Source organism: Microtus ochrogaster, chromosome 16 (assembly GCF_000317375.1).
Source record: "Microtus ochrogaster isolate Prairie Vole_2 chromosome 16, MicOch1.0, whole genome shotgun sequence".
Taxonomy (NCBI): domain Eukaryota; kingdom Metazoa; phylum Chordata; class Mammalia; order Rodentia; family Cricetidae; genus Microtus; species Microtus ochrogaster.
In genome coordinates, this window is record NC_022018.1 from 24156631 (window position 1) to 24183661 (window position 27031).

The window sequence follows — 27031 nt, forward strand, 5'->3', positions numbered from 1 at the left end:
GAAAATCTTTTGCTAAGCATCTTTCTACTACAGACATTGTAAGTTTTTCAGTGGGCCTAACATGAATTACACAATTCTATCTTTTGGGGAAGTGGGAGGAAAAATATTTATGTGTGCCTATATCAGTATATGATGCACATGCTTTGTGAATGTATACAGGTAAGTAAGCAAACAATGAAATTATACCCTAAAACAGCATTTTATCCTTCTTTTCTTTTTACCAAAACATGTTTCAGTAAAATCATGGTACATGGAGTGTTTACCGCAGGTCCTTTATTGTAACAAATACATATCATTATGATATTGAATTAATTCACCACTGACATTTAGGTAAATGGAGAAAATATGCCATATAAACAGGAAAGGACAATTTGTACTACCATACAATATATAAAAGTCTCACAAAAATCTGATAAACCTTGATGAAAACGTCATATGCAACAACAGTTCATTTCTAATAATTGTATTAATCATCAGCTATTACCAGGAAGGACATGAAAAACAAGCACTGCAAGTTTCTATTTTCTGTTCTACCCCAACACAAAGGCACACACTCGGCATTAAAACACTGACTTTGTTAACCACCATTGACTGTTTAGAAGTCATTAGGAGCTTTACTATTATGTCTATAAAGAACACATTTGGTCCTTTCAAATGAAAATCTAAGAACAAATTTGAAAAGGGGCCCCTGGAGAGCAAAAGCTTTTCCCTTTCCATTTGCTCTCCTTGTGTGTGTGTGTTCCCACCACCTTTAAAACCTTAACCCACCCAACACTCTTTGGCAGCTGCTGTACCACCTAGTGGGGCAGGCTATTTGAGCGTTCTTCCCATCGGTGTTAATGGCAGCCTGCTTTGTGGGCTGGCCAGCTAGTCTGGCTATTGCGGAAGAGAGGGGTCAGAACATACTCCTCCAAAGACCAAAGCCATTTTTGGCACTAAGAACCCATAACTGCAACCTTTAGTTGAAAGAACCATTTTCGACCAATAAAATGATTTTGGTACAAAAGTAAACCGACTCACCCCAGGTAAAGTTTTAATATTGTGCAGTGCATTCTGGGCCTCAAGTGCAGCTTTTCTTGTATAAAATGTTACGAAACAACAACCTACAGAGAGAAATGAAAAGGTTTTAGAAATTTCTGTGGAGGCTTTGCTTGGATATAATGGAGACTGTGGCGAACAAATAATCTACTTAAAAGGATGCACAATTTAAAAATAATAAAGCACATGAGAGCAGTAATAACAACATCTCAAGCATTTACACAGTGCCTTTCATCCTAAATCACATTTATTAGCTTTACCTGCACTGGAGACCAATTCGTAGCCCCCTGTACTAACTACCTGGGATACAGCTATTTAGAAATAAAAGTAGGAGGTAGGAGTCGGAGGGCAAGGTATTAATGGGACTTGGACCATAGCAACTACAATATAGAGAAGTACTTAACTACAGCAACATTTGCATAAACTTATCTGTAATTTTCTCAGAGTATCTCTAGAATGTCACATTTATAAAATACTTTGTAAGCTTAAAGGTTTAGACATCTGGATAGATAGGAAGGTTCTTAAAGGCTGGGAGAGTTGCCTTATTCTTTTATCTCTACCATAAAGTACATAAAGTCAAGTTCTGTGTATGGACCATTCAATCCTTGTTTGTTAAAGAGTGATTAGCTAATTTTAACCAACTTAAAATTAACTTGAGTCAGGCATGGTGGCACACACCTTTAATCCCAGCACTCAGGAGACGGAGGCAGGCAGGACTCTGAGTTTGAGGCCAGCCTGGTTTACAAAGCGAGTTCCAGGACAGCCAGGGTTACATAGAAAAAAAACAAAAACCAAAACACTTGCAAGATGAATGGGTATGCCCCCAAACAGTTGTGAGCTGAATCTAGCCCATTCAATCAATAATGGTTGTGGCACATCTCTGAGCTCCTCATTTCTAAAATCGGATAGAAACCCAATACCCAGATGGTCTTCCATGGTCAGTGGTGGAAATACATATCAGATGTTCATTCCTGGAACTCCTCTTTCATAGGGTACCAAGACATGCCTTGCACATCTTCATAAAAGAACACCAGATATTTTAGGGACTCAAAGGATACATCCAGAGATGGATGTAGTCTGAACCATGTGTTTCATCAGTTCCAACCGTTCTCTTTCTGCTCTATACTGGTATTTTTTTGATGCCTACTTGCCCCTGTCTGATGATCATTCACACTTTATAATTTGTGTCACACCTATCTACTCATTCATAACTTTCTGCCACTGTCAATATCCAAGTTTGGTGTTTTGGCAAAGTTCAAGTGTAGAAAAGACAAACACAATGCCCTGGTTACTTTATGGTATCCCTGTTGCAACAACTTCAACAACTCATTGAGTTAATGAAAAGTAGAGCAGAAGAAAACATCTAATCATCCTTCATGTGTTCATTTATCAACCTTTTCCCACTATCCTTCATCAGGGCCTTTGCCATTCACAGGAACTGGTACAATGGTAAATTCTGAGGGGTGATACTAGAACCCAATATCATAGTGTCTGATCCATGTAGAGTCTAATAGTTCCACTACTGATTACTCTCTTTAAGTGATACATATATTTAGGGCACACATTTTGTGGGTGTTAATATTTTGAGCTTCTGTGTTTACAGACCATTAACAACTCACTGAAAACTAACTCTGCTGTTAAACTTAAAAAATCTATCAGAAAGGAACAAAGCTCTAAGCATGGAAGAGATTTGGGTGGACACACTTTGTGTGCAGGCAGCTTACATGCAACTTCAAGAAGAACATCTCTGGATACTCAGGAGATAGTAAGGCAATACTGGCCACTAAAGGACACTGAGAAACATACAAAAACCCACTTATTTCCAAATTTCACAGGTGTCATTCCATCAGCCTTCTCACAGTACTGTCAGGGTACTTACAGCCTTTTACTATTCACATTCCCAGTAAGTCTAACAATATGCTGTATAGGTTCAGTTGGTAAAGGAATCTGTAATAAGATTGTAGCTATGAGATTTAACTATACTATCATGTATCAGAAGTTGAGAGTGGCTATTCCCAGACCAGCCAAGAACCACAAAGCCTAAATATGGTAGTTGGTATCTATTATTGTTTCACTAACAGTTTCTGCAGTCAAAATGAGTTCTCTTATATGTATTTTTTCATCTTAATTGCTACATAATTTGAGACACTATTTTTTCCCCAAAGATAAAGGCCTGAACAGACAGGCCAATGGTACATGCATGCATATATACATGCACACATGCGTGCGTGCACACACACACATACTTAAAAGATAATAAAACACTAAATTTTACTGAAAGACTAATTTTAAATTATCAAATACATTTCTTTTCAAAGAAACCATCTGGGTAACTGCAAATCTTTTCAAATCACAGATGTTTCTTTACAAAGTCTGTACTTGGAAATTCTTGGTAATAATATCCACAGGGTGAGGAAAGTATTGTTGATGTAGAGATAATAAGTTGATATCCTGGCTTGCCCTGATTCAGGCAGCAGTTACATTCTTCAGTGTGAAAGGTAGTGTCAACACAGCTAGAGAGGATGATACTAACAGATCAGATTTTAAAATAAATTCTGCCCTTAAGGAAAGTGACAAAAAATTATTTAAAGAAATTTCACCTGAGGTTTCTAAATGGACTGCATTGGAGAGGGCTACAAATGTGATCTGAGTCTATGGAAGTATTATTTGATTTAAAAAATCCAATTTCTTTAAGCTCTTTAAAATATGGACAATAAAATGAATATTTTAAAATTAAATTTATGTTTGCATTTAAAGAATACAAGTAAAAAGTCAGAAAGTCAATGACTTGGATTGTTCATAATTACTGAAATAGTAAATTCAGGGGCAGGAAGAAATTCCAGGTCACATGCTGACAACATCCATTATCAGTGGCTGGAGCCAGCTCCATGTGCTATTGGTATTAAGGAAAGAGGCCTCATATTATCTCCTGTGGCCACCAGCCTGGTGCAGAGACAAATACTAAAGTGCTCCTGAAATGGGAAAAACGGTCGACTTGGAAATCCTGTAGCCTTAAACTAAACTTGAATACAGAATATTGTACTATAGTTAAAAAATACAAATAACCATGCATCTTGAGGACTGAAAAAGGGAAAATCTCCCCCTCCCCCCGCCCCGTGGCTAATGCAGTTTTAAAACAAGTATTTCAGATCTGAAGCTTTCTGTAGTGTCTACTAGTTAGGTATCTACCATAAATGAACTCAAGAGGCTTCATTTATATCTCCAAGGTTATTCATCATAACCATAAAAAACTTTGTTTTCTAAATTGAAGCAAACGAGTATTTAAAAAGCTACCGAATGGCCATTTAATGACTACATGCTACACTTGTGATTTCCCCCCCACCTCCACCAAGTAATAGTTCTGACAGATAAATTCAATTCAAGTTATACTAGAATTCAGGATGTCAATAGTTATCAAGTAAACTAAAGTTTTCTTTACAAGCTGCCTTTAAATTCTAAGGGCTGGAGATCAAGGGACCAAAGAAGATCCTGGAAGGCTAAATCAGTAAACCTGATATGTTTTTCTTACTATGAATGAAGATTTTTTTTTTTGGCATCCACATTTATGAGTGAATTGGGTGACTGTTTACTGAAGTAGGATTGCAATTGGATCTTGCACCCAAGGCAGTTTAAGACAAAAAAGACATACTCAACACACTCTGTTTCTCTTGTGATCTATTTTCTCTCCAAATTTTAGTTCCTATGTAGAGAATATAATGTTTTAAGAGTCTGAAGGTTGTTGGTCTAAGTGGTTCATCTTTGTTTATGTGTCCCCTATGCACTGTAGTTTCACCTATACACTTGGGGTTTTTCCCTTTCCAGACCATCTATTTTCACTTTCTACAAAGCAGTTAAAGGTTAAAAAAAAAACCCTCAAAAATCTGGATTAATTTTTCAAAGCGATGCTAGGATTCCTATTTAAAAAGACAAGTGTGTTGTTCAATGGTCAAGAATGTGACTAAACCTTTAGTGTTTTGAGGTAAAAAGCAGACAAAATGCTATTGTTAGAAAGTACAGAGCTGCTTTAGGAAGCTACTTGATATTCTGGAGAGTCAAAGAAGCAGCCCTTCCCTCAGTCGAATCTACCACCAAGAAGACTTGCTCTTGCCATATAAATACATCAGATGCACAGTTATTAGCACGTGGTCTTGATGCTTAAGTGCCCTGTGTGTTCATTCGTTCTATTGCGCTCTTAACATGAGGCTTATTTATGAAAGATGTGAAGTGTGATTTTAAAAGGGATACTATTCATCTCACAAGCTAATATTTTAAACTTAATTTCCTATATGCTCAATATATTCATGTGCTCTTGCTTATGACTTAATTACTGAGGCTTTTCTGTGCTTGGGTGGGGAACTAGGAGGGCTGCTGTGGCATAAGCAGAAAGGAATGGAAGGCGTGAGAACAGTGACAAACAAAGCCTTGCTGTGCTAAAGTAAGAAATTAGAGGGCTTGCATTGCACACCCTCTCCTTTTTATTATCTTTAATCCCCAAAGTAAAAAAAATGGAAACAAGAAGGAATAGAAGTAGTATTACAGTGGATGGCTTCTATGTTCTCTCTGTACGATCACATAATTTTACAAGCTAATGCTTCCAGCCTAGCCTTCCACCACTCCATTTTACACTGCTTCCAGTCACCTAAGTACTACAGTTTCAACACAGGGGAGCTGAGACAAGAGAATCTCTGCTCGTTTGAGGCCAGACAGGTCTACATAGAAAATCTTGTCTCAAAGACAAACAAAACAAACAAAAGATGCAAGAAACTTCCTGAGACACACTGGCAGGGGTGCTCTCTGCCAAGGAACTGCCTATCGTAGACAGCACGGGAAGATCATTCCTCAAAACACCTGATGGACCTTAGCTTATTTTAAAGACATGGGAGATGCTTGAGGCTCCTTTTGTATCATCATTAAAAATTGGGCAAAAAGAAGTGAGTCAATACTCAGGTGGAATCTCAGGGGAGCTGGAAGTTGCCACTTAACTGGATGAGATCAGCACTCCTGTTCCAGCTTAACTGAGAAGTTCTAATTTGCTATGTAGGAATGGTTCTATCTGGAGCAATTCAGGGTTATTGGAAAGCACTGGGCCCTTGCCCCAGGATGCCAGCGGAACAAGTGTGGCATTTGATAATTCAGATAGTGGTGTCCACATGATTCAAATAGCATATCTCTGTTTTCTAGGTAGTGGCCAGATGGTAGTACTTTGTATGTTAGAGTGCCAATTATAGCAAACTCTATAAACATAAGCTAATTGGCTAAGGTTTCATTAATTCATACAGGATGATGCATTTGCTTGGGGCAGCTGCTGTTTTAGCTATGAAGATAGCACTTTTAAAATGGAAATAAGTGTTTAGGGTGACTGAGTGATATGTAAAGCAAGTTAGGTTTGGGTTACAAAAAGACATTTAGGTGAATGAAGGACTTGGAGTAGCTAGAAAGGTAGGGAGAGGGATCATGACTAGGTAATAAAGGTGGTGAACTTCCAAGATAGCTGACTTCTTCCTCACTGTCCTGACTTGAGACAAAAGTCGAGCAGTTAAAAACAAAGGCCTTGTAGGCTCTTGTCTTCCACCAGCAAACCTTCTGCTAATGAACTGGCACAGCAAGTTCAAGGCCAGATCAAGTCATGCTACATATCAGTGGTGAGCCAATCAACCATCCCTTCTTTCTTTAAACAGACAACTCTAAAATGGTAGAGGAAAACTCTTAAAAAAAAAAAAAAACTTAAAAAAGACTTAAAAAAAAGCCATTGAGAAGATAAGGGTTTTCATCTTCCTGAGTCTTCCCTCTGTTTTCTTTCCTAAGTTTTCCCTCTGTGAAAGATTTTGTCTCAGTATATCTGCTGCATGCATATGTTCCCTGACCCACCAAAAATGCCTTTCTTCAATTGCTGATTCTCTGCTTCTGTCTTTGGTGTGCCAAATTTCTCCACTGCTACCTGTCCCACTTGAGATTTTTCTTGCCTTTTAATTCTTTAACTGGTAGAGAAAAAGAACCCTATCAAGACCCCTGTACTATATCAGTTACTTGTCCCTCTTTAGCATTTCAGTTTGAAACCATGTTTGATAAGTTCCTTTACCCACTTAAGCCTCTCATTCTCGTTTGTAATGCAGGGTTAACAATAGGATTAAACACACACAAAATACACAAAAGTTCTTCACAAATGTTAAGGATTATTATCTGTCTTTAATTTCTCATGCGTTTCTAGGAAGCCTTGATTATAAACATACTGTAAGCAGACTTCGTTTTGAGGTCGGCAGAGTAAGCTACATGATGACTCCAATCTTCTAAAAATGATATTGAGCTAAGTAAGGAAAGGCAGTACTGACAAACTCACCACATGGTAAGTTGCCTCAATGGGTCTCTAGACAGGAGGTGGGGAAAAGGGACCTCTTTTCTAAGTGATGGCCATGAACTCTTAATAGGGTTTAGAATTGATTGTCTTGACTTTCTGAAGTAATTACTCAGAACCATCGAAGTTCAACCATTTGTATGGCCTCTGATACTCCGAAAATTCATTTATATGGCCTCTAAACAGAAAATCAATTTTAATGGAATCACTTTGATTGACTTTCTTATTTAGGGCCCAACAAAAATTTTCCCAGTGGTACATTCTATAGTATGCTGCCACGAGACAAAAATTTCCTGAAAGTTTATTAAAAAAAACAACTGTTGCTATCTAATGAGTACACCCAAATGTCATTACTATAAAAAGATTTAAACCCAGTTTTGTCTCTTTATTGTAATTCACCAACAGAGAAAGGAAAAAGAAGCCTTCCTGGTCTTTACATGAAGATGCAGTCTCCTAGGTTCCAAGGACAGAAAAGGAAGGAGAAAAGTGTCAGGCAGAAGTATGGGACACTCTTTTTGGGTCTGGCTTACCTCACTCAGGATAGTGTTTTCTATTTCCATCCATTTGTACGCAAACTTCAAGAATTCCTTGTTTTTTACTGCTGAGTAATACTCTAATATGTATATATTCCATACTTTCTTCATCCATTCTTCCATTGAAGGGCATCTAGGTTGTTTCCAGGTTCTGGCTATTACAAACAATGCTGCTATGAACATAGTTGAGCATATACTTTTGCACACACTGAGACAATGGGGATGATCTTTCGGGAATTCACCTGGTCTTTGTCTAGCCTGGGTCTGAAAAAGCATGGGATAAAACCGGACTTACATAGCGGACAATGAGGACTACTAAGAACTCAAGAACAATGGCAATGGGTTTTTGATCCTACTGCACATACTGGCTTTGGGGGAGCCTAGGCAGTTTGGATGCTCAACTTACTAAACCTGGATGGAGGTGGGTGGTCCTTGGACTTCCCACAGGTCAGGGAACTCTGATTGCTCTTCAAGCTGATGAGGGAGAGGGACTTGATCGGGGAAGGGGGAGGGAGATGGGAGGCGGTGGGGGGGGGGGGAGGCGGAGATCCTTAATTGAATAATAAAATTTAATAAAAAAAAAAAAGAAGTATGGGACACACACTGCCAGGGATGTTAGGTACCTCACAAAAAGGAGTTCCTAGGTGCCAGACTTCATTACTAAAGCTTCCTATCAAATATGAAATACATGAAAGGATCCCTTACTGTCAGATAAACTTCTGCTTCTTGCTGCAACTCTGTGGTGACTTTATTCCTATGCTACTTAATGATTCCGGGAGCTCTGTGAGCTTCCATGGCTCCTTCCCTCTACGTGGGACATAGTATGCTGTCTTGCATGGTGTCTCAGAACGCTGGGCTTTTAAATTTTTCATTAACATTTTAAAAATGTTTATGGGTTTTGCCTACATGTATGTCCATGCACATGTATATGCCTTTGTGCCAGCAGAGGCCAGAAAAGGATGTTGTTTCCCCCTTGGATCAGTGTTACAAACAGTTGCTGATCCACCACGTATGTGGGTGTTGGGAATGGAACCCAGTTTCTTTGCAAGAACATTCAACATTTTTAACTACTGAGCCCAGTCTCCAACCCCAACACTAGTTTATTTTCAGAGTGTCTAACTCAGGGCCTTTCCCCATCTTTTCAACCTACAGCCTCATAGCTTTCTTCTGTGCTTTATGTTTTCTAAGTACAGCTTTCCAATCTGGGCCGCAAGTGTTAAGTACTGTCCATGCAACATTCCATTTGTTGAGAACTAACTGGGTCTAATGTTCTAATGCTGACCAAAACAGCTGTGGTTTAGCTGTTATACAAAATACATTTGGTTTGAACCATTTAATCACTGAATGTTCACACACTGCTAAATCTAGAATCAGGACACAGTACATAGGAAATAGGTAGGTTCTTTTCTTCCTGCTGATACCTTGTTTTAGGAGCACTATGAAGACCACCCAGGTGATGACATTTCTGAAAGTGGATGGTGTAATATTAGTAATGGTTCTATAATCTGTCCCAATCATTCCTCTCATTTTTGAGATTTGTACTTTTAAACTTTATAATTTAGATTGACAGTAAAACAAAATTTTCTTGTAAGAAATGGCACTATGATCTACTTTCCTGATGACCTAAACTTCTCTGTAAACAACTTATGATGACAGACTTTGACAAATGTCTATATAGTGAGAATGTGGTTGCTGAAATCAGCCATGAAAAAGTTGTGAAAGAGAAAAAATGACCCCCAAAATTACATGGTTGGAACAAAGTGAAAAATTTTAGTCACACTGTGATTTTGGACAAGTACTGCTTCTGATTTCACTGTGGTCAACTTCTAATGTTGGATTAAAGAAAGGAGATCTTAGAAACAGCTATCTAGTTTAATCTTTATTTCCAATAAAAGAAACAGAAACAGAAAAAGGTGTTATCTTGAGAGTATCCACACTAGTTAACTGACATAGCCTAGACAGGCAGGCAGATTTAAACTTTTCAGAGATTGCAAGTTCTTCATTTTTCTAAATGTCTACATAGACAGATGCTAAATACAGCCTTTCATTTTTCAGAAAATATAATAAGGTGTGACTGACTTTGGATAGAAGAAAAATACATGGTTCCTATAATAGATAGTCCTCTAATTTAGGTGCAGTAACTTCTCATTCATTAGCAGGCAAAAAGAGATTTGTGTCCTATGAAATACAATCTATGCCTAGAAGACCTCAGAAAAGTAAAAATGTCCTTGTCTTTAGGAAACTTTTCATGCCAGGGGTACCAAGTCCGTAAGAGGAAGAGGTTGCCATCTATTAAATTTCCCCACACAGCATGCATATCCAAGTGGTATTTAATCTAAAAAAAATCATTTTTTTTTGCAAACTACCAGTGACACTCATTCTTTCATTAAATTATTAGAAAAAATGGAAAAGAAATATCTCACTGGTTCCTAGTTCTTCCTTAGATGAATGCATAAAGATTGATTTCCAAGTACTTTAGCCATTTCAGATATCAGGGTCACTGATTCATTAGATTTTACCTAAAACATATATTATTAGGGGAATGTGAAAAAAGCTTGTTACAAAACAAACAAATCCTGCCAATGGCAGAAAGGCTTTAGGTGGCAAAGATTTATTTGCATAGAAAAGTCACTGCTACTCTATTGATTTCTAATTGTGCAGAAGACAAATTATAATAACACTTCTTTGTGATTAAAGGAGATTTCTCCACCACTACAGGTCTCATGGTTCTAGTTATATTCTCTAACAAGACCATCAATAGCTCAAGCCATTTTTGAATATTTACTGTTTTGACGGTAAATATTCCAAACATATTTTCACAAAGTCCTGGAATACTTTGGATGTTAGTGACATGGACACTTTCATCAATATAACTGTCTAAGGCTATTATTGAAGCTGGTTGGAATCCCTGAATAAATTCCAGTTTGTCAAAAAGCTTTTGCTCATGTAGACTGGTGAGCAACACAGTATATTAGGCTAAGGATTAAAATTTACTGTATGTAACAAACATCCTACCCATATGTCATTCTTCTGGAACATTTGGAATGCTGGATAGACAGGCTTTCTTTTCCTTCTTTTTGTGGTATGTTAAACCTTTTTTTTTTTTCTCAGTGATTTAAGAAAATCACTGTTTATCCAGTGTATTTATGTTTTTACCTTCCTGGATGGTGTCCTGAGAGCTTCAACACTATGATGGAAGTGGAGAAAACTACCCTAAGACTTCATCACTAGCCAGTTTCATCCACTGAGCTGTGCTGAAGAACTGTCATAAGGTGATATATTATAATTACTTTATATAAGCTATAGAATCATCTAATTTCACAATGATTGGTAAACTTGATCAATTAAACGAAATAATCAACTTAGCTAATGAAAATTCAGATTGAACAGATATATCAGTGTTATGCCTGTACAACAAAGCATGTAGCTAGATTCCAAGAAAGATGATGTATAGGTGCCATGAGTTTGCTGTAATACCTTAAACATGGGACTCTTAAGCGAGTCATATACAACTTAAGCAATAGATGTATATAAAACTTTTCCAAACTCTGATTACTTCTTATAATATTGTTTCCCAAACATTCTTGAAGATAATAATCACTTAGGGTTGTTGGCAAACCATAGATTGTTGGCATCATGTGAGACCTGTCAGTAAGGGCTTTTTAGAGGCAAGGATTGCCAGTCTGTGTGATACTGATCCATGGGTTCTGACTCTCTAGAAATTCTGAGAAAAAATAAAATAAAGAAACCCCAGGGCAGAGAATACTAGCTGCCCACCAAAGCCCATTCTTTCCCCCCAAAGTGGCAGGGATATAGTAGAATACATGAATAGTACAGTAGATACCTGAAAACCACATTTTCTAGTTCTTTGCACAAGACCCTACATCTAAGAGGATGTAAGTTAGAATGCCATTTTCTGACTCAGGATTCTGGGATTCTCCCTTTCTAGGAAGTCTGAGAAACAATAAAAGGAAGAATTCATGTAACCCTATCAGGGTTCTAGAATTTCTTACCAGGCAACACAGAGCCACAACACCCTCCTGAAGAAAAACAGAACAACAATGGACAAAACACCTACCCAAACAAAGACAAGATCAGGTATCATCATCTAGAATTACCATCTTCCCAAACCCAGATGCCCAGACACCAGTGTAAAAATACAATCAATAACAACCAGGCCAATATGTCTCCACTAGAAGTTAGCCATACTATTACAGCAGGCCCTGAGTATTCCAATACAGCTGAAGCACATACACAAAAACAGACCTTAAAATAGTCTTAATGAATATGATAGAGGGAAATCCTTAAAGAGGAAATGAATAAATTCCTTTTAAAAAAATCTATGAAAATTTAAAAAGTCAAAGAAAATGAACAAAACAATTTAAGTCTTGAAAGTAGAAACATAATCAGTAACAAAAACTCAAACTGAGGAAAATCTGGAAATGAAAAATTTAGAGACTTGAAGAGGAACCTCAAAGGCTAGTCCCACTAACAAAATACAAGTGATGGAAGCAAGAATCTCAGGCATTAAAGACACAACAGAAGAAATGGATACTTTGGTCAAAGGAAATGTTAAATCTAAAAAAATCCTGGCACAAAATATCCAAGAAATCTGGGACACTATGAAGAGAACAAATCTAAGAATAATAAGAATAGAGGAAGAAAAAGAAACTCAGATCAAAGACATAAAATATTTTCAACAAAATCACAAAAGAAAATTTCCTAATCTAAAGGAGACACGTACCAATGTATAAGAAGCATATAGAACACCAAATAGACTAGCCCAGAAAAGAAAATCCCCTCAGCACATAATAATCAAACATAAAACATACAGAGCAAAGAAAGAATTTTAAAAGATGCAAGGGAAAGACCAAATAAAACAGAATTCTTACAGCTTATAAACACTTTTAGCAAAGTAGCCATATTCAAAATTAACTCACAAATCAGTAATCCTCCTACATACAAGTGACATACAGACTGAAAAAGAAATAATGAAAACAATACCCTTTACAATAGCCTCAAATAATATAAACTATCTTGGAGAGTTCCCTAACCAAACAAGAGAAAAACTTGTATGATAAAATCTTTAAGACGTTGATGAAAAAACCCGAGGAAGATAGCAGAAGATGGAAAGATCTCCCATGTTCATGGAGCGTTAGGATTAATACAGTAAAAACAACAACAACAAAAAGCCCACAAAAAGAACCCCTGCAGCAGAGAATAGTGGTTATCTATCCAAACCCATTCTTCCCCCCTCCCCCACAGTGTCAGGGCTAGAGGACACGCTAAAAACCACATTTGTTAGTCCCTTGCGTGAGGCCACATGCATCTAGGAGAAGGCAAGTTGAAGTGACATTTGCTGCCCTAGGACCTGACTTTTAATAGAACAGACATAACAGAACCCCTCGTCTTCTTTCCTTTTTGTATCCGCATGAATGGAGATGGCACAGCTAAAAGACAAGGATGCCTAGATCTTTGGAACCTCATGGGGGATGCAAGGTGTCTATCAGCCAGAAAACACCCATGCAGACTCTTTGTTATTATTTTGGGACAGTGTCTTTTTATGTAGCTCTGCCTGTCCTGGAATTCACTATGTATACCAGACTGAGTTTGAACCCAGAGATTCACCTGCAACTGACTCTTGAGGTTTGGGATAAAAGGCTGCACTGTCAGGCCCTACCCAAGCAGGATTCTTGGTACTAACAAAAAGTTATCTATCAACTTTGTTATAGTTTAGTTTATCCTCATTAATGTAATACCTGATGGGTGAAAAAAAACTATATGGTAAAATAATGATAACTCAGAACAGGCCATCACATACTGTGTCTATACTCACACCTTTGCATATTTCCTAGGGACTATTGTAAATGACTATTATTTCAAATATATGGTAAGAATAAATTTTGGTTTTAGAAATTTAGCAAATGCGTAGAAGTTGTGTGAACAAAGAAATTGATGTGTTTAACCTGTGTTTGTACCATCTTGGTTTTCTTTTTAAATAAAATAAGTCATTTGGTAAAATTCACAAGACTGAGAGGAGAATATACTTTCTGCTAATTATGTCTAACATTTTATCATTGTTAGTAATTCTTAAATTTCATTTGTTCACAGGAGAAAAAATGGTACATGTCAAGATTTAGCTAAAAAAAACTTATGAAAGTTAATTCTATCCCTTCTTCCCAATGTATTCCTTCTTCAGTTAGCACTTCTATTTTTAAGTTAAAATATTTTTTATCATTACGTTTTATTTTATGTGTAAGGGTGCTTTGCCTGGGTGTTTATCTATGTACCATGTGCATGCCCGGTGACCCTGGAGGCCAGAAGAGGGTGCTGGGTCCCCTAGAACTAGAGTTATAGATGGTTATAAGTGCCGTGTGAATGCTGGAACTAGAACCCAAGTCCTCTGGAAGAGCATCAAGTATTCTTAGCTACTATGCTGTCTCTCCAGCTCCTTGAAGTACTTTAAAAGAGGCTGACCCAGTGGTCACATTAAACTCCACTTCCTTCCTTACCGCTTCCCTAAAGTACTAGTGGTCTCAGGTGATCCTGGAGACCTGAGAGGCAGGTGTACGGCAAATGTACGGGGGTGATCTAGATAAAGAAGTCTGATCTAGAAATATCTAAGGTAGCCTAGATTGATTTGGCAAAGAAAGAAGCAGAATCCCATGTGATTTTTTTTTTTTTTTGGTAAATCATGAGGTAGCAGATGGTGTTCTGGAAATCCATGTAAAATTTTCATAAATATAAGTACATACCACATATGACAGAATTAATAGAACTATCAAAGAGTAGGTATGCTATCAAGATAGAAGTGGTACCAAATGAACATAAAAAATCATCATTTTTCTTTATTCTCATTGGCTAGGATTTCATGTACAAAATAACATTGCTATGAGAAGATATTCTTAGCCTTTTACCAATCTTATATTCCATAATAAGGAAAAATATCTGCAATGAAATTTAAGTAAAATATGAGAAAGATATCCACATATAAACGTGATCATTAAAAAAAAAAGATAAATCACTGGGACAACTTGCTTCTCAAAAACTACTTGTATAACTAACCCCTCCAGTGACCTCAAAGAGTCCACTCACACAACCCTGTTTTCTTACCAGTGAGGCGGTATTTAGAAAGTCTGGGTGAGTTTTAACATCATGTATTCTTAACTACAACTGCAAATCTAGACTCTTAAAAACTGTACCCAGGAGATTTCCTTTAGAAGGCATTAAACGGAACATACTCTCATGACCCAGTTTCGTGACACCAATGCCAGGGCGTTTCTGGGTGTTGGCTGCTCTGGAAAGTCCCCAGCTAGGAGATTCAGGCCATCCAATTAGGGCACTTCTAAGTTCTAGGCCTAAACACTCAGATTGATTTCCATCTCCTTAGTCTTCTTCATACTGCTTATTCGATGCTGCCAAGACTTCTTCCAGTTCTTCTGCTTTGGAGAAATAATGAAAGATTTTGTTGGCATTAAAAAATATTAAAAACATCTAACCTCCACACATTGAGTATAACTCTGTGTGTTAATAGTTTTTAAATTTTTCAATGCTTTCTCCTTCAAATAAAGCCTGGAGGGTCTGCTTGTAACTTACTAGAAGTAAACTTTTTGTAATAAAACATCTTTTCCAGAAGATATACTTGGGAAGGCAGGGAATGTGGGGTAATATCTAAATTTCTTTCCAGACAGTGTATGCTATACATGCCTTAGTTTGATATCTTCTTTCGGACTTTTGGTCAGGCTGCAATAGCAAGTACAGCTCACACTCACATTGTGACACGAGAAGTGTCTGGCTGCAGGGCTAAGTCTGTTTGAAAGTGATTAGCTACATACTCAAGTAGCAAACAGAAAGAGCCAAGAGATGATTGGCAACTAAGTCCTAGAAACAATCAGGAACATCTTCTATCTTCTTAAGCAATAATGTCCAACTAGCTTCCAATGAAACGGTTTGGTGCTGGAAGTCATATTTTTAATTTTAATAAAACAATTTCTTCCTTGATAATCTTTCACACACAAAACCAGCCACACATCTTGGTATCATACAACTCTTAGCTTCCACAAACCTCTGTTCCCTGAGAAATTCCTGGTTTCTTTACAAGCAAACTCACTGTGTCTGTAAGAACAGAACTATCCCACAGTGCAATTCATTTCCTTATTTTCTAAAAAACACATGTGGCACTGACTGTTCAAAAGCAGTCCACGTACTCTAAGTGGTTAACCTTTGTATAAAAGATGTTTACGTCTCGGATCTTCCTTGAGACATCGGTAACAGTCCACAGATCACCTGTGACGGTTGGAGAATGAAAGGGAATGAAGATGATCACACACCTTGTGCAAAATTCTCAAAGATTAGTAAAAGTATTTTAAAATAGTATACAAATTACTGCTAACATTTCTGCAAACAGGAATAACAATCTCTAGAGACTCCAGTTTATGAAAAATCTGATGTTTTAAAGATAAGCTTGGTAGAAAATGATAGATCTTAAGCAAACCATTTAAATTCTCCCTTACAAGTCTCCTTTATAGTCATAACTGTCTATGGAGGTAGAATATTTAAACATGAACACTGGTTTACATTTTAGTTAGAAGTCTGCATCCTGTATCTAGTACTGTCTGATTGCTTTTACAACAAAAGAAACTGTAAGCATCAACACTCTTAATTCCAGAGGGTCTACCTATATCTAAATGAATGAATAATAGTCTAACCTAATCAAACTTATCTAAAAACAAAAGAGCAAAGCCACAAAAAGACACTGGTGATAGATTTAAATATTCTGTCTCCTAGGTCTTGCCCTAAGTTTATTGGCTTCCAGGAGGTCTGATGATCATAACCCTGTGTTTTACTGGAAGAAGATAGCAAAATAGAACTATCAGCTTGAGAAAAGGGATTGCTAGATGTACTTTCTAAATTGCTACCTTTGGCTCTCATATTAGCAGAATATTTAGTTTTGAGATTGTACATAGAACAGAGTAAGCAGAAACACCAGAAGATAATGAACTGATACACAGCCATCTTTTAAACATTTCATCAGTCTTAGAATAGCAGATAAAACTATTTCATGCACACCAGTAGGTACCAGATTAACCCTGCAGTGTTATAAAACACAGAGCTGCTCGCAACTTAAAGTAATAAATCAGTGGTGAATGCAAACAGTTATATGTTGTCTGGCTACCAGGTGATGGTTACTGTAAATTTTAATCCAACTTCTGCATTGAAAAAGACAGCAATTTGCAACCGCCTTAAGCTATCATAGAATACATTTTAAAAAAACACTAAAAAAATCAAAGAAATAATCTTAATAAAATTGTCATCAAAAAGACGACAAAGAAGAAACTAGGAAACAAATTAAAAACTACCTAATAAATTGTAACAGTAAGCTAAGCATGAAGGAAATGGACCAGATTTTATCTATATGCACTTAAATACCAGACACCCCTTTGGGAATAAGGTGTGCTTTCCCTTTCCCCTGCCACTGACTGTGCAAATTATACAAAAGTAAGATTCTACCGCACTGATCAATCAAGGAATCCCAAAGGACTGTCTGTGTTACTCCCACACTCTGTATTGTTTAAAATAAAAGTAGTTCATTGAGAGCTGGCCAGTGAATGGTGGCTGCTGCTTTCATTGGTGGTATTTGGAGGTATTAGAAAACCTGGTGACTGTTTTCTTTCCTCTGTGACATTTGATAAGGGACCTTTGCTACCTGTTTATTCTATGGGAACTGAAACTTGAGATAAAATGAAAGTTACTTAAGTAGTCTTTTTTATTCAGGCGGTATTGTGTATTAGAACGGAAGGATCTTGGATTCCACAGTCTCCCAGGTGTAGCAGAAAGAGTGTAGGCCCCAGAGCTATTGAGGCCTTAGCCCCACTTCTCACAGATGAGTCAAATCATCAAAGCATTTGGACTACAGATTCCTTTGCTGTGAGAAATGAAGATACTAAACCCTATTCTGCCTTCTCACTGGGCCAGAATGATGTGAAAATGCGCTATTCACAGAAGGATTCCTTTTAGATTTAGGTCTTATCAAATGGGCATCCATGCTTTTGAGGCAGAAAACCCATGGTGACAGCAAAAGCTAAGCAGCTTTCAGCAGGTTTCTCACCATGCTTCATTTTTGTCCTCCTGAAAGGGGGCTGTCAACTCTCATGTGCTTCTCAGGGCTACTGTGTGATGATGACTGGTCTAAATGTTCTAAATTATATAGTTGACAATAAATGAATGTAGCCCAATTACTAATGTAAACTATATGCAAACATAAATGATAAAATAATCCTCAGGGGAATAAGGTTTTTCTTCTTAGGTATTTATCAGGGACATGAAAAAAGTTACTTGTGTGACATCATCTACGAATGAAGGCATTAAAAAAGCCATTATGTTTTCAATTTAGATTAATAATAGGGCTATTTTCTCACCCATCTTCTGGCACAGTTATAATGTAAAGCAATGTGGATCAAGGTACCAGAAGATAAACAACTAATAGTATACCAATGCCCCTTCACATAAAATATTACTAGGCTGGTGATCGCTGCTTAACTGCCATCCCTTCCCTCTTTCTCCAGTAACCAGCAACTTGGATATTCAATCCGGCCAACAGAACTTGGCTTATGGCATCAAAATGATGAATTAATTTTTTTCAATCAGATACTACTCTATACTTTAAACACAACTTATCTGTTGTCTGTGTTTTTGTGAATGACACTCCTTTCTTTCTCTAAGCACTGCTTTTGGTATGGGTCAATATGCAGTTTAAGTCTGATGATTAGCAAATACTGAATGATAAAACATGGAACATAAGGATGGCTTAAGGAGACCATGACCTCCTCCAGCAAATCACTAAAGTAGGTGTCAGTAGATAACAAATTGTACTCATCGCCTTCTGGAATGACCCACTGTATACAAAATCCCCTCCCTTATGTCTCTTGTGTTTTTGTTATCTACTGCAGAGAAAATGAGCCAAAAATCAACTAACACACTTAGAAACCACTTTGCGATACTCTAAGAAAAGGACAGTAAAAGTGCCAACTGTGGCATTAGTCTGTTTTAACAGAAGAAAATATTGTCACACCTAGAAGCAAGATAAGAGATGAGTTTAAGTTCAGAACTGAACACTGACAAGTATAATAGACTTCTAGTTTCCACTTTAAAAGCTTAACTCTACATGGAATAGCCCTATTATCCCCATTATAGTGAAATGACATTAGTATCATAGGATGCCTAAAAGTGGCTCACTAAATTTTTGATTGTGAACAGGGAGGGTCCAACCAAGTACAAGATCATGACCATCCCTTCTTGACTATACCTTATCAAACAAAGAGCTATTGATAACCCGGATGGCCATAGGAAGCAGAGAGGTTAACTGCTTCATGTGACACAGACAGCACTTAAAAATGGAGTAGAGCTTCTCCATGATGTCTGCGACCACCATCACTTTCCTTCATATTCAGATACTCCTAACTGAATTCCTGTTACAATTTACTACCCATAATTACAATAAAATACCAAATATATTAACATGCTTTACTAATAATAACAATGGTAATAGTAAGGGTTTATTTAAAGGGCACGGAATCTTCTTTGTAGGCACTCTACTATATTCTTCTTCCCTTTCACTGTTAATATTTGGGTCTTACATGTTTTAAGACACCTTTTTGCAGAAAATGGACTGATTTCTTTTATAGGGCTACTGGCATAAATAATTTTTTTGGTTATTGAGAAAAAGCTAAAATTTTCATTTTAAATTTCCTAGTTTTCACTTGAAAATGAAACCCAAATAAAAATTTTCATTTCTAACCACTTAAACAAAACAAAAAGTAAGCAAGCAAGTAAGCAAATAAAAAACCCATAACCAAACCAAAGAACAAAACTCAAACCCCATTTTATGAAAATTGTGAAGCAGAAAAAACACCAAAGTGAGTATTTTTAAGATCGGCATCACTAAACTTAAGTCCTGACCCATGCAATTCTTAGCTATGACCACTATTTAACCTGTGAGAATCTTAGTTCTGACTTGCAAACTCATTTATGAAATGATTAGCATTTCTCTAATTTTGAAAATTCCTTCTTTGTATAATGAAGAACACATAAAGTTTTAGAATTTGTTGGGAATAACCATAAGAGCAAAACATTTCAGAAAATGAATGTCTGAAAAGTTTATATTCTTCTAGTTAACTGCAGTACACTTTCCTGAAGTGAAAATTACTGTGGACTCCTAAACAGTATAAACTATTTTTTTTAAATATACCAGGAGACAGGTTTGACTTCATTCTTTTCCTCCCTCTTCCACATGCAACAAGTAGGAATCCTTGGCTGAACACTGCAATAGCCCAGGCAGAATGGCAGGGCAGTAGCATACAGAACTTATCATTGATTCATTTACCTCCCGGGGTAGGGATCCTTTTTAGGTAAAGCAGTTTGAAGTAAAATTTTCCTCTGTACTCATTTAAATATAACCAGTGCACTCACCTTGTCACTATGAGACTTTTGAGTTGTTCTCTTCCCATGAATTTGTGATTTCCTACAAACACTGTGCTGTGAGACTGAAACTATCTCATCCATCAAAGCCATTCTTCCCTCACCCCACCCCCTGGCAGCGTTATAGTTGGCATCTTCCTCCCTGAAGAAGCTCTTAAAGGTTTTTCATCAGGAAGAAATTACAATCTATAAGTACTATGGAGGTGGGGGACAGCAGTTCACAAAATCCTCCTCCTTTCTCCCAGGGAAAAGAGTATATTCTACAGAGATGCTCTAGAAGCCTAAGAAAAGGCTGAGGATTTGTGGGTATGTTTTTGAGCCTGTGAAACTGAGCTGATGAATTCTCATTAATAAGAACCTGATATAACAAAGGTATGGAAAAAAGTCATCAATGATTATAACATCTTTATGTGAGAAGAAATGGAAAATATAATGACAGTCACATCAAACTAAATGTAGCCAAGCAAACTTTCCTCTTGTTTTCGGTTCCTTGAGAATTTTGTTCAGTGTATTTTGATCACATTTACTCCTTCCTGATTCCTCCCAGATGCATTCCATGTTCCTTACCCACCCAACTTTGTGTTCTCCCCTCCATCATTAAGCACAGTGCTGTCTATAGTCTGTATCTTCCCAGACATACAGCTTTCACTTGAGGGTGGTCAACCCAACAAGGGCCTCACCCTTACAGAAAGCTGACTCTTCTTCCAGCAACCATCATCTGGCAATAAGTCCTGAGCTGGGGTGCAATGTCATGCCCACCTTCCTTTTCTACACTGGACTGTTGTCTGGCCTGAGCTTAAATAGGTCTTGTGGTCCTGTGTAAGCTGTCTCAACTGCTATGAATTCACATATACAGCTGCCCTACTATATCTAGGAAACATTGTTTCTTTGTAGTCAAGCATTCTTATTTCTACTTTTGTCCCGTTGAACTCTAACTGTACATTAGAATCACCTCAAGACCTGCAGATGTGCCTGGGTCCTTATGTGGAGGAATTAAATCAGAATTCATGAAGGTTAATGCCAGTGTTTTTGTTTTTAAACTTCTCTAAGTGATTCTAAAAAGAAGATTGAAAACCCTGCCTCAAGCATCTAATTTGAATTTCATAACAAACGCATGATAAGAGATCTCTGAGAGGGTGGACCACATATTGCAGACCACACAGTGAGCTGATACTCTCTGGATCTCATCTCAAAGCCCCTGACTCCTTTCCAAAACAACAGGCTCACTTGTTATTATTATGACAGCTGGTTACAGGGCAGTAGTTATAAAGGAGGTGAGAGAGGTAAGTAACTGACTTCCATGGAAAACAACTGTTACACAATCTAGTACATGGTAATATTAGCACCCAATACCCCACTCACCCTCAAATGGTCAGTTGCATGGTGGCACATTTTTGCCAGGCTATGTAGGTATGAGAAATGGCTTCTTAGGAATAAAAAACATCTGTGCTTTAATGCTACTAAGCAAAGCAAGCAGTGTCTGCTGCTTTCAAGTGAATGCATCACTTTCTCTGACTACCAACTGCACAGGGGGCAAATCAGACAGGAATTCTGGAGGCAGGGCTTTCTCGGCACCACTTGCTGGAGTACTGTCAGATTATACTGGAAGAGCTGCATCTCAACCATGACTAAACACTACTTAGTGGTTAGGAGTTTGACAAGATTCCAGCCTGAGGGGCTGCACAGCTGCACAGGTGGGACATCTGGCTCCTTAAAACTGATGAAAAACTAGAGATGAGCAGGTGACAATCCCTCACTGTTAATTGGCTCTTCTGGGCAAACTGTAACAACCTAGGAAAATTCTCTGTATTGTCAGGTTACTAAGAAGGGAAACAGAGGGATGCAGAGGGAGAATATAAACCAAACAAATTGTATTTGTACACAGACATCACCACACATTTTCTCCCTCATCTGCCATCAGACTTCAGATAACCACTGGGTTCAGAAATATAAACACCAATGGAACAACAGCTAAATAAACAGTTTTACTTAGAAAAAACTTACATCTAATGATATGGAGAGTCCAGCCTTTGCCAAAAAAGGAGCTACAGAGTATGTACCTGGGGAGGCCACACTTAAATAATGCCAGGCAGAAGAGCAACACAGGTTCTCAGGGATTCAGTGACTTCAGATTTCAAGACAGTATCCTGATTTGTACCCTGCAGATCACCGTACCGATGGTCATACAAACCTGTCATAGAAACTGGTCTCTCCCACCACAACAGGAGACACAACTCAAGAGAATTCTCCAAGCCAGAGTATCTCCCAAGACTAGATGTAACGCTCTGTGGTGGGATGGAGCCCCTTATACATTTCGGATAGCGGAATTTACATCTATTGATTCATATGAACTAATCACTACTCATTTAGAGTTCACCATCCTTGTTCTTTTACTCTTTAAGGCCACAGCTGGATGGAACTGTCTATAAAAGAACTTTGTCTACAAAGCTAAGAAGGAAAGAGCTCATTGAGTCCTTACAAATATACATGGTGTTACAGTGTTGCTTACATTAGGCTGCATTTGTTGATGAAGAAATTGAGTCAGAGAGGGTAAACAGATTGTCTAACCTTGAGTGACTGGAATTTAAACTCAGATTTGCTTGCAATCCTTCCAAAAACATCGCTAGGACTTTAATGTATTGACTTTCTTTTATTGCAATAAGTATAGTAAGGCCATTATAAGGGGACAGTTTAGTGCTGCTAACTGATGGTGACACTGTTGTTCAACCATAGTCACCACCTATTTTTAGCCCTTCTACATTTTCCCTCACCAAACCTTCACATTCATACTAAAACTCCATCATCTTTCCTCTCTCTGGCAACTCCCAATTTACTTTTCTGTCTCTGGATTTTACTGCAAAGCTATACAGCCAATGGCACTTTAGGTCCTAGTGGAAACTTTAAAGGCGGGGCTCAATGAGAAAGTTACACCATTTGTGCATGTTCTTGATGGGTTGTTTTCCCCTCTTCTTCACATCTGCCATGAAGTGCATGAGCTTTTTCCATCAGTTGTTGCCAATACGCAGATAACACATCTTCCGCAGGTTCAACAACAATGGTGTCAGACACTCATGGACTGAAATTGCCAAACTGTGAGCTGAAATAACCCTTTCCTGCTAATAAGACGACCATCTTAGGTGTATGTTGCAGTAACGAAAAGCTGACTAACTCATCTAGGCACGTCCAAATGACTTCTTCAAAGTGAGATCACACACTCAATGTTGACTGGAAGTCAGAACTTAGTCTCATGCTTTCTCCTTCTCTGGATATTTTCAGTATTTCAAAAGAACTTTAGAAGAAAAAAAATGATCCTAACTACTTCTTTGGTGTTGCTTACTTTGTGGGGAAAAAAAACAAACCAGAAAGCAAGAAAGGAAGGAAGGAAGAAAACAAGCAAACAGGCAAGCAAACAAGCATTGTTCTTTTGCTAATACCTCCCATTGAGGGTTACTGCTGTGTTTAAACAGTCATTTATTGAATGGTACAGTTCTGGGTTGAAGATATACAAAGAGAGCAAACAGAAATCTCTGCCTTCAAGGTTCATTCATTCAAAGGGAAAGGAGCAATTCTATATGAAAACTGAGGCACAGAGGAAGATAGGAGTGGGATCCAAATATCCTACAGAATCAGTTCTATCTTCCTACCAACTTTTAGTCTAAGCCATTCATTATCATTAGGCTAAGATTTAGTCAATATCTACTCAACTGTCCAGTGTCAATTTGAAGCAAGTACACTAAGTGGACCTTTATGTATTCACTATTATATATACATTGTTTATTTTTAACCACATGTAAATGAGATGTAAATCTCACATGGATGTGAGATTTACAGAGGAAGGAAATGAGACATGTATAAACAAGTTAAGACAGGATAAATAAAATTAGCTATACATAATAGTGGAAAAGAAAGGATCATTTTCAAGTTGGAGATGTGCTAACATTTAGTAGGAAATAGTTAAATCCTGAAGGAAGGTGAGAGGCCAACAGGCCCAAAGTGCAGGAATTCTAGCTATCAGATCTGTACAAAGGGAAATTAACATGACCAGGAGAATGAAAGAAAACAAAGTGGCTTATGAATAGCCTGGAAAAACACCACTAAGAAAACTGGGCTGTGTTTACTAGGCAAGGGGAGCCACCAAAGGTTCATGTACCAAAACTGGCTCTTGGACAATGAATTTATCCCCTGGATAAATTGGCAAAACTTGTAAGAAAAGAACCAGGGATAAGAAACATAATATGGACAGACTCTGATTCTGGCATATGTGGATAGATACAACTTACTGCTCTGAAGTAACTAGGTCACAACACAGCAAGTTGGAAGCTGAGTGGAACTCTCTGAAATTCCTAGACTTGAGAATCTAGTATTGTAGTGAGAATTAGAATTCAAGGATCAAGCTGCATAAAAGGAATGCCAGAGGTCCTTAGAAGGCCCCATCCAGTATTTAGAAGTTCTGATCAATGCACAATGCACTGCACAAAAAAGGTATCACAAGAAAAAGAATCACTCAAGCTGATCAAAGGTTCCCTGGGCATAGTGGTCTATGCCTGTAATGTGGAATGGAGGAGGCAAAAGCAGGAGGATGAGTTTGAGAACTTTTCTCAAGAAATAAGCATTTGAAAAAAAATGAAAAGGTTTAAAAGCTCAAAATAGTGCCTTCCTATCAGTTTAGACAAACTTATAATCCACAGCACACTGAGAACTCAGGAAGAATTATCTTTAGAATGGAAAAAAAAGTAATAAAGATGGTAGAAATAGCAAAGATTTTAAGAAGTAGCTACTACCCATATATTCAGGATGTTTCAAAAATAAGACAACAGAATTTAAGAAAGAATTCAAAATGGATTTTTTTAAAGATTAAAAACTCTGTTGACATGAAAAGGACAGTGAATGGGATTAAAGACAGATTAAGTATTGCCCAGAAAAAGATTAATTATCTGCATGTGAAAAATCAAACAGAGACAACAAGATCCTAAAAAACAAACATCAAAAGAAAAGCAAATTAATGAGTCACAGGGTATATAAGAGAGGAATTTCCAAGGAAAGAAAGAGGCAGTTCAAAGTACTAACGAGTGCTGAAGTCTTGCCAAAATTGATGGATACTATAAACTCAAAGATCTAAAAAGGTCAATGAATTTACAAATAAAAAAATGAAGAGATGCAAACCAAGACACAGTATAACTCAAACTTAGTCAATGTGGTGGGATTCCAAACTGGCTTAATTACTATGGAAATTAGTGTGGAGAATTCTCAACGTAAAAGCAAATTTACCATATGACCCACTCCTTGTCATATGTCCAGAGAACTCAACATCCTACTGCACAAAGACTTGCTTAGTCATGCTTACTGCTCCTTCAACTCCAACAGCTAGGAAATGAAGCAACTTTAATGTCCTTCAACTGATCCAATGGGTGGATAATAAAAATGTTGTAAATATACACAATGGAATATTCTTCAGCTGTAAAAAAATGAAATCATGAAATTTTCAGGAAATTGGGTAGAACCAGAAAAGATGATATTTTGTGGGGTAACAAAGACCCAGAAAGACAACATTGTATGTTTTCTCTCATTGGAGGCTCCCAGATCCAAATCTTAAGATGTAAGTATATAACCTGAGTAGCTGCAGAATCCAGGAAAGTAAAAAGAGATCAACAGCAACAATAACAAAAATGAATACATGTGACAACAACAAGATGAAGGAATACAAGTTTAACATAGCCAATCAATGGAATAGTACTCAGCAAGGAAAAGGAAAGTATTGATTCAAAAGAACTACTGACTACTAATATGAACTTAAATAATAGTATTAAATAAAAGATCCAGACACAAATAAGTACATAATATATTATTATTACTATAAATTTGAGGAAATAAAAATCAGTTTATAGGAACAGAAACAAATTAATGTGCTGTGTGAGTACGCATGTGCGGCAGTAATTCCAAATAGTCCAAGGAGACTGTTAGATAATGAGAAATATGTGTATCATTGAGATGGTAGTGATGGTTTCACAGGTATATATACATATATGTTACAACTTACCACATTTTAGAATTAAGTATGAGAATTATATTGCAAAACTAATTGTTTATAAAAGGCCATTGTAAAGACCACTGAAGTGCTATAGGAAACCAGGATGAGCAGCGGTAGTGACTAGAATAGGCAGAGTTCAAGACTGAAGACAAGGAAGCAGGAGTGAACGATAATTCCGACTGTGTGAGGAGCTGACATGAAGCAAAGTGGCTATTAATATAAACAAGGATGACGTAAGGAAATATACGTAAAGCCATTTGCTAACAGAACATCTAATTCCAAGAACAGTTAAAGTTTGTGATCAGACATGACAGACTAGAGATCATACTGGGATTCTGCATAATTATTTTAATTTCAAAATTCTCATTCTGTGTGTCTTTCCTGTCTTGTCCCTGAAAATAATTTGGTTCTGTGTATCACAATTCAAGTTCTCAAAGGAAAACAAACGAACAAAGAAAGAAAACAATTCTGAAGTCTAAAAGAGGCATCCTCCTGAATATTAACCTTCATCAGGCGATGAGGGGAGACAGAGACAGAGACCCACATTGGAGCACCGGACATAAATCTCAGGGTCCAGGTCCGGAGCGGAAGGAGAGAGAGCGC

The 27031-nt window shown here is 37.4% G+C and overlaps 1 protein-coding gene across 13 annotated transcripts in view; it reads right to left on the reverse strand.

Moving 5' to 3' along the window:
• The window catches only part of Celf2 (CUGBP Elav-like family member 2), a 521002-nt gene that overhangs the window by 127132 nt on the left and 366839 nt on the right, over positions 1–27031 (reverse strand). For all 13 annotated transcript variants that reach the window (XM_005354871.3, XM_026782961.1, XM_026782962.1 and 10 more), the window contains one exon: positions 1021–1103. In XM_005354871.3, coding sequence (XP_005354928.1) covers positions 1021–1103 — 83 coding nt within the window. The remainder of the gene's footprint in view (positions 1–1020; positions 1104–27031) is intronic.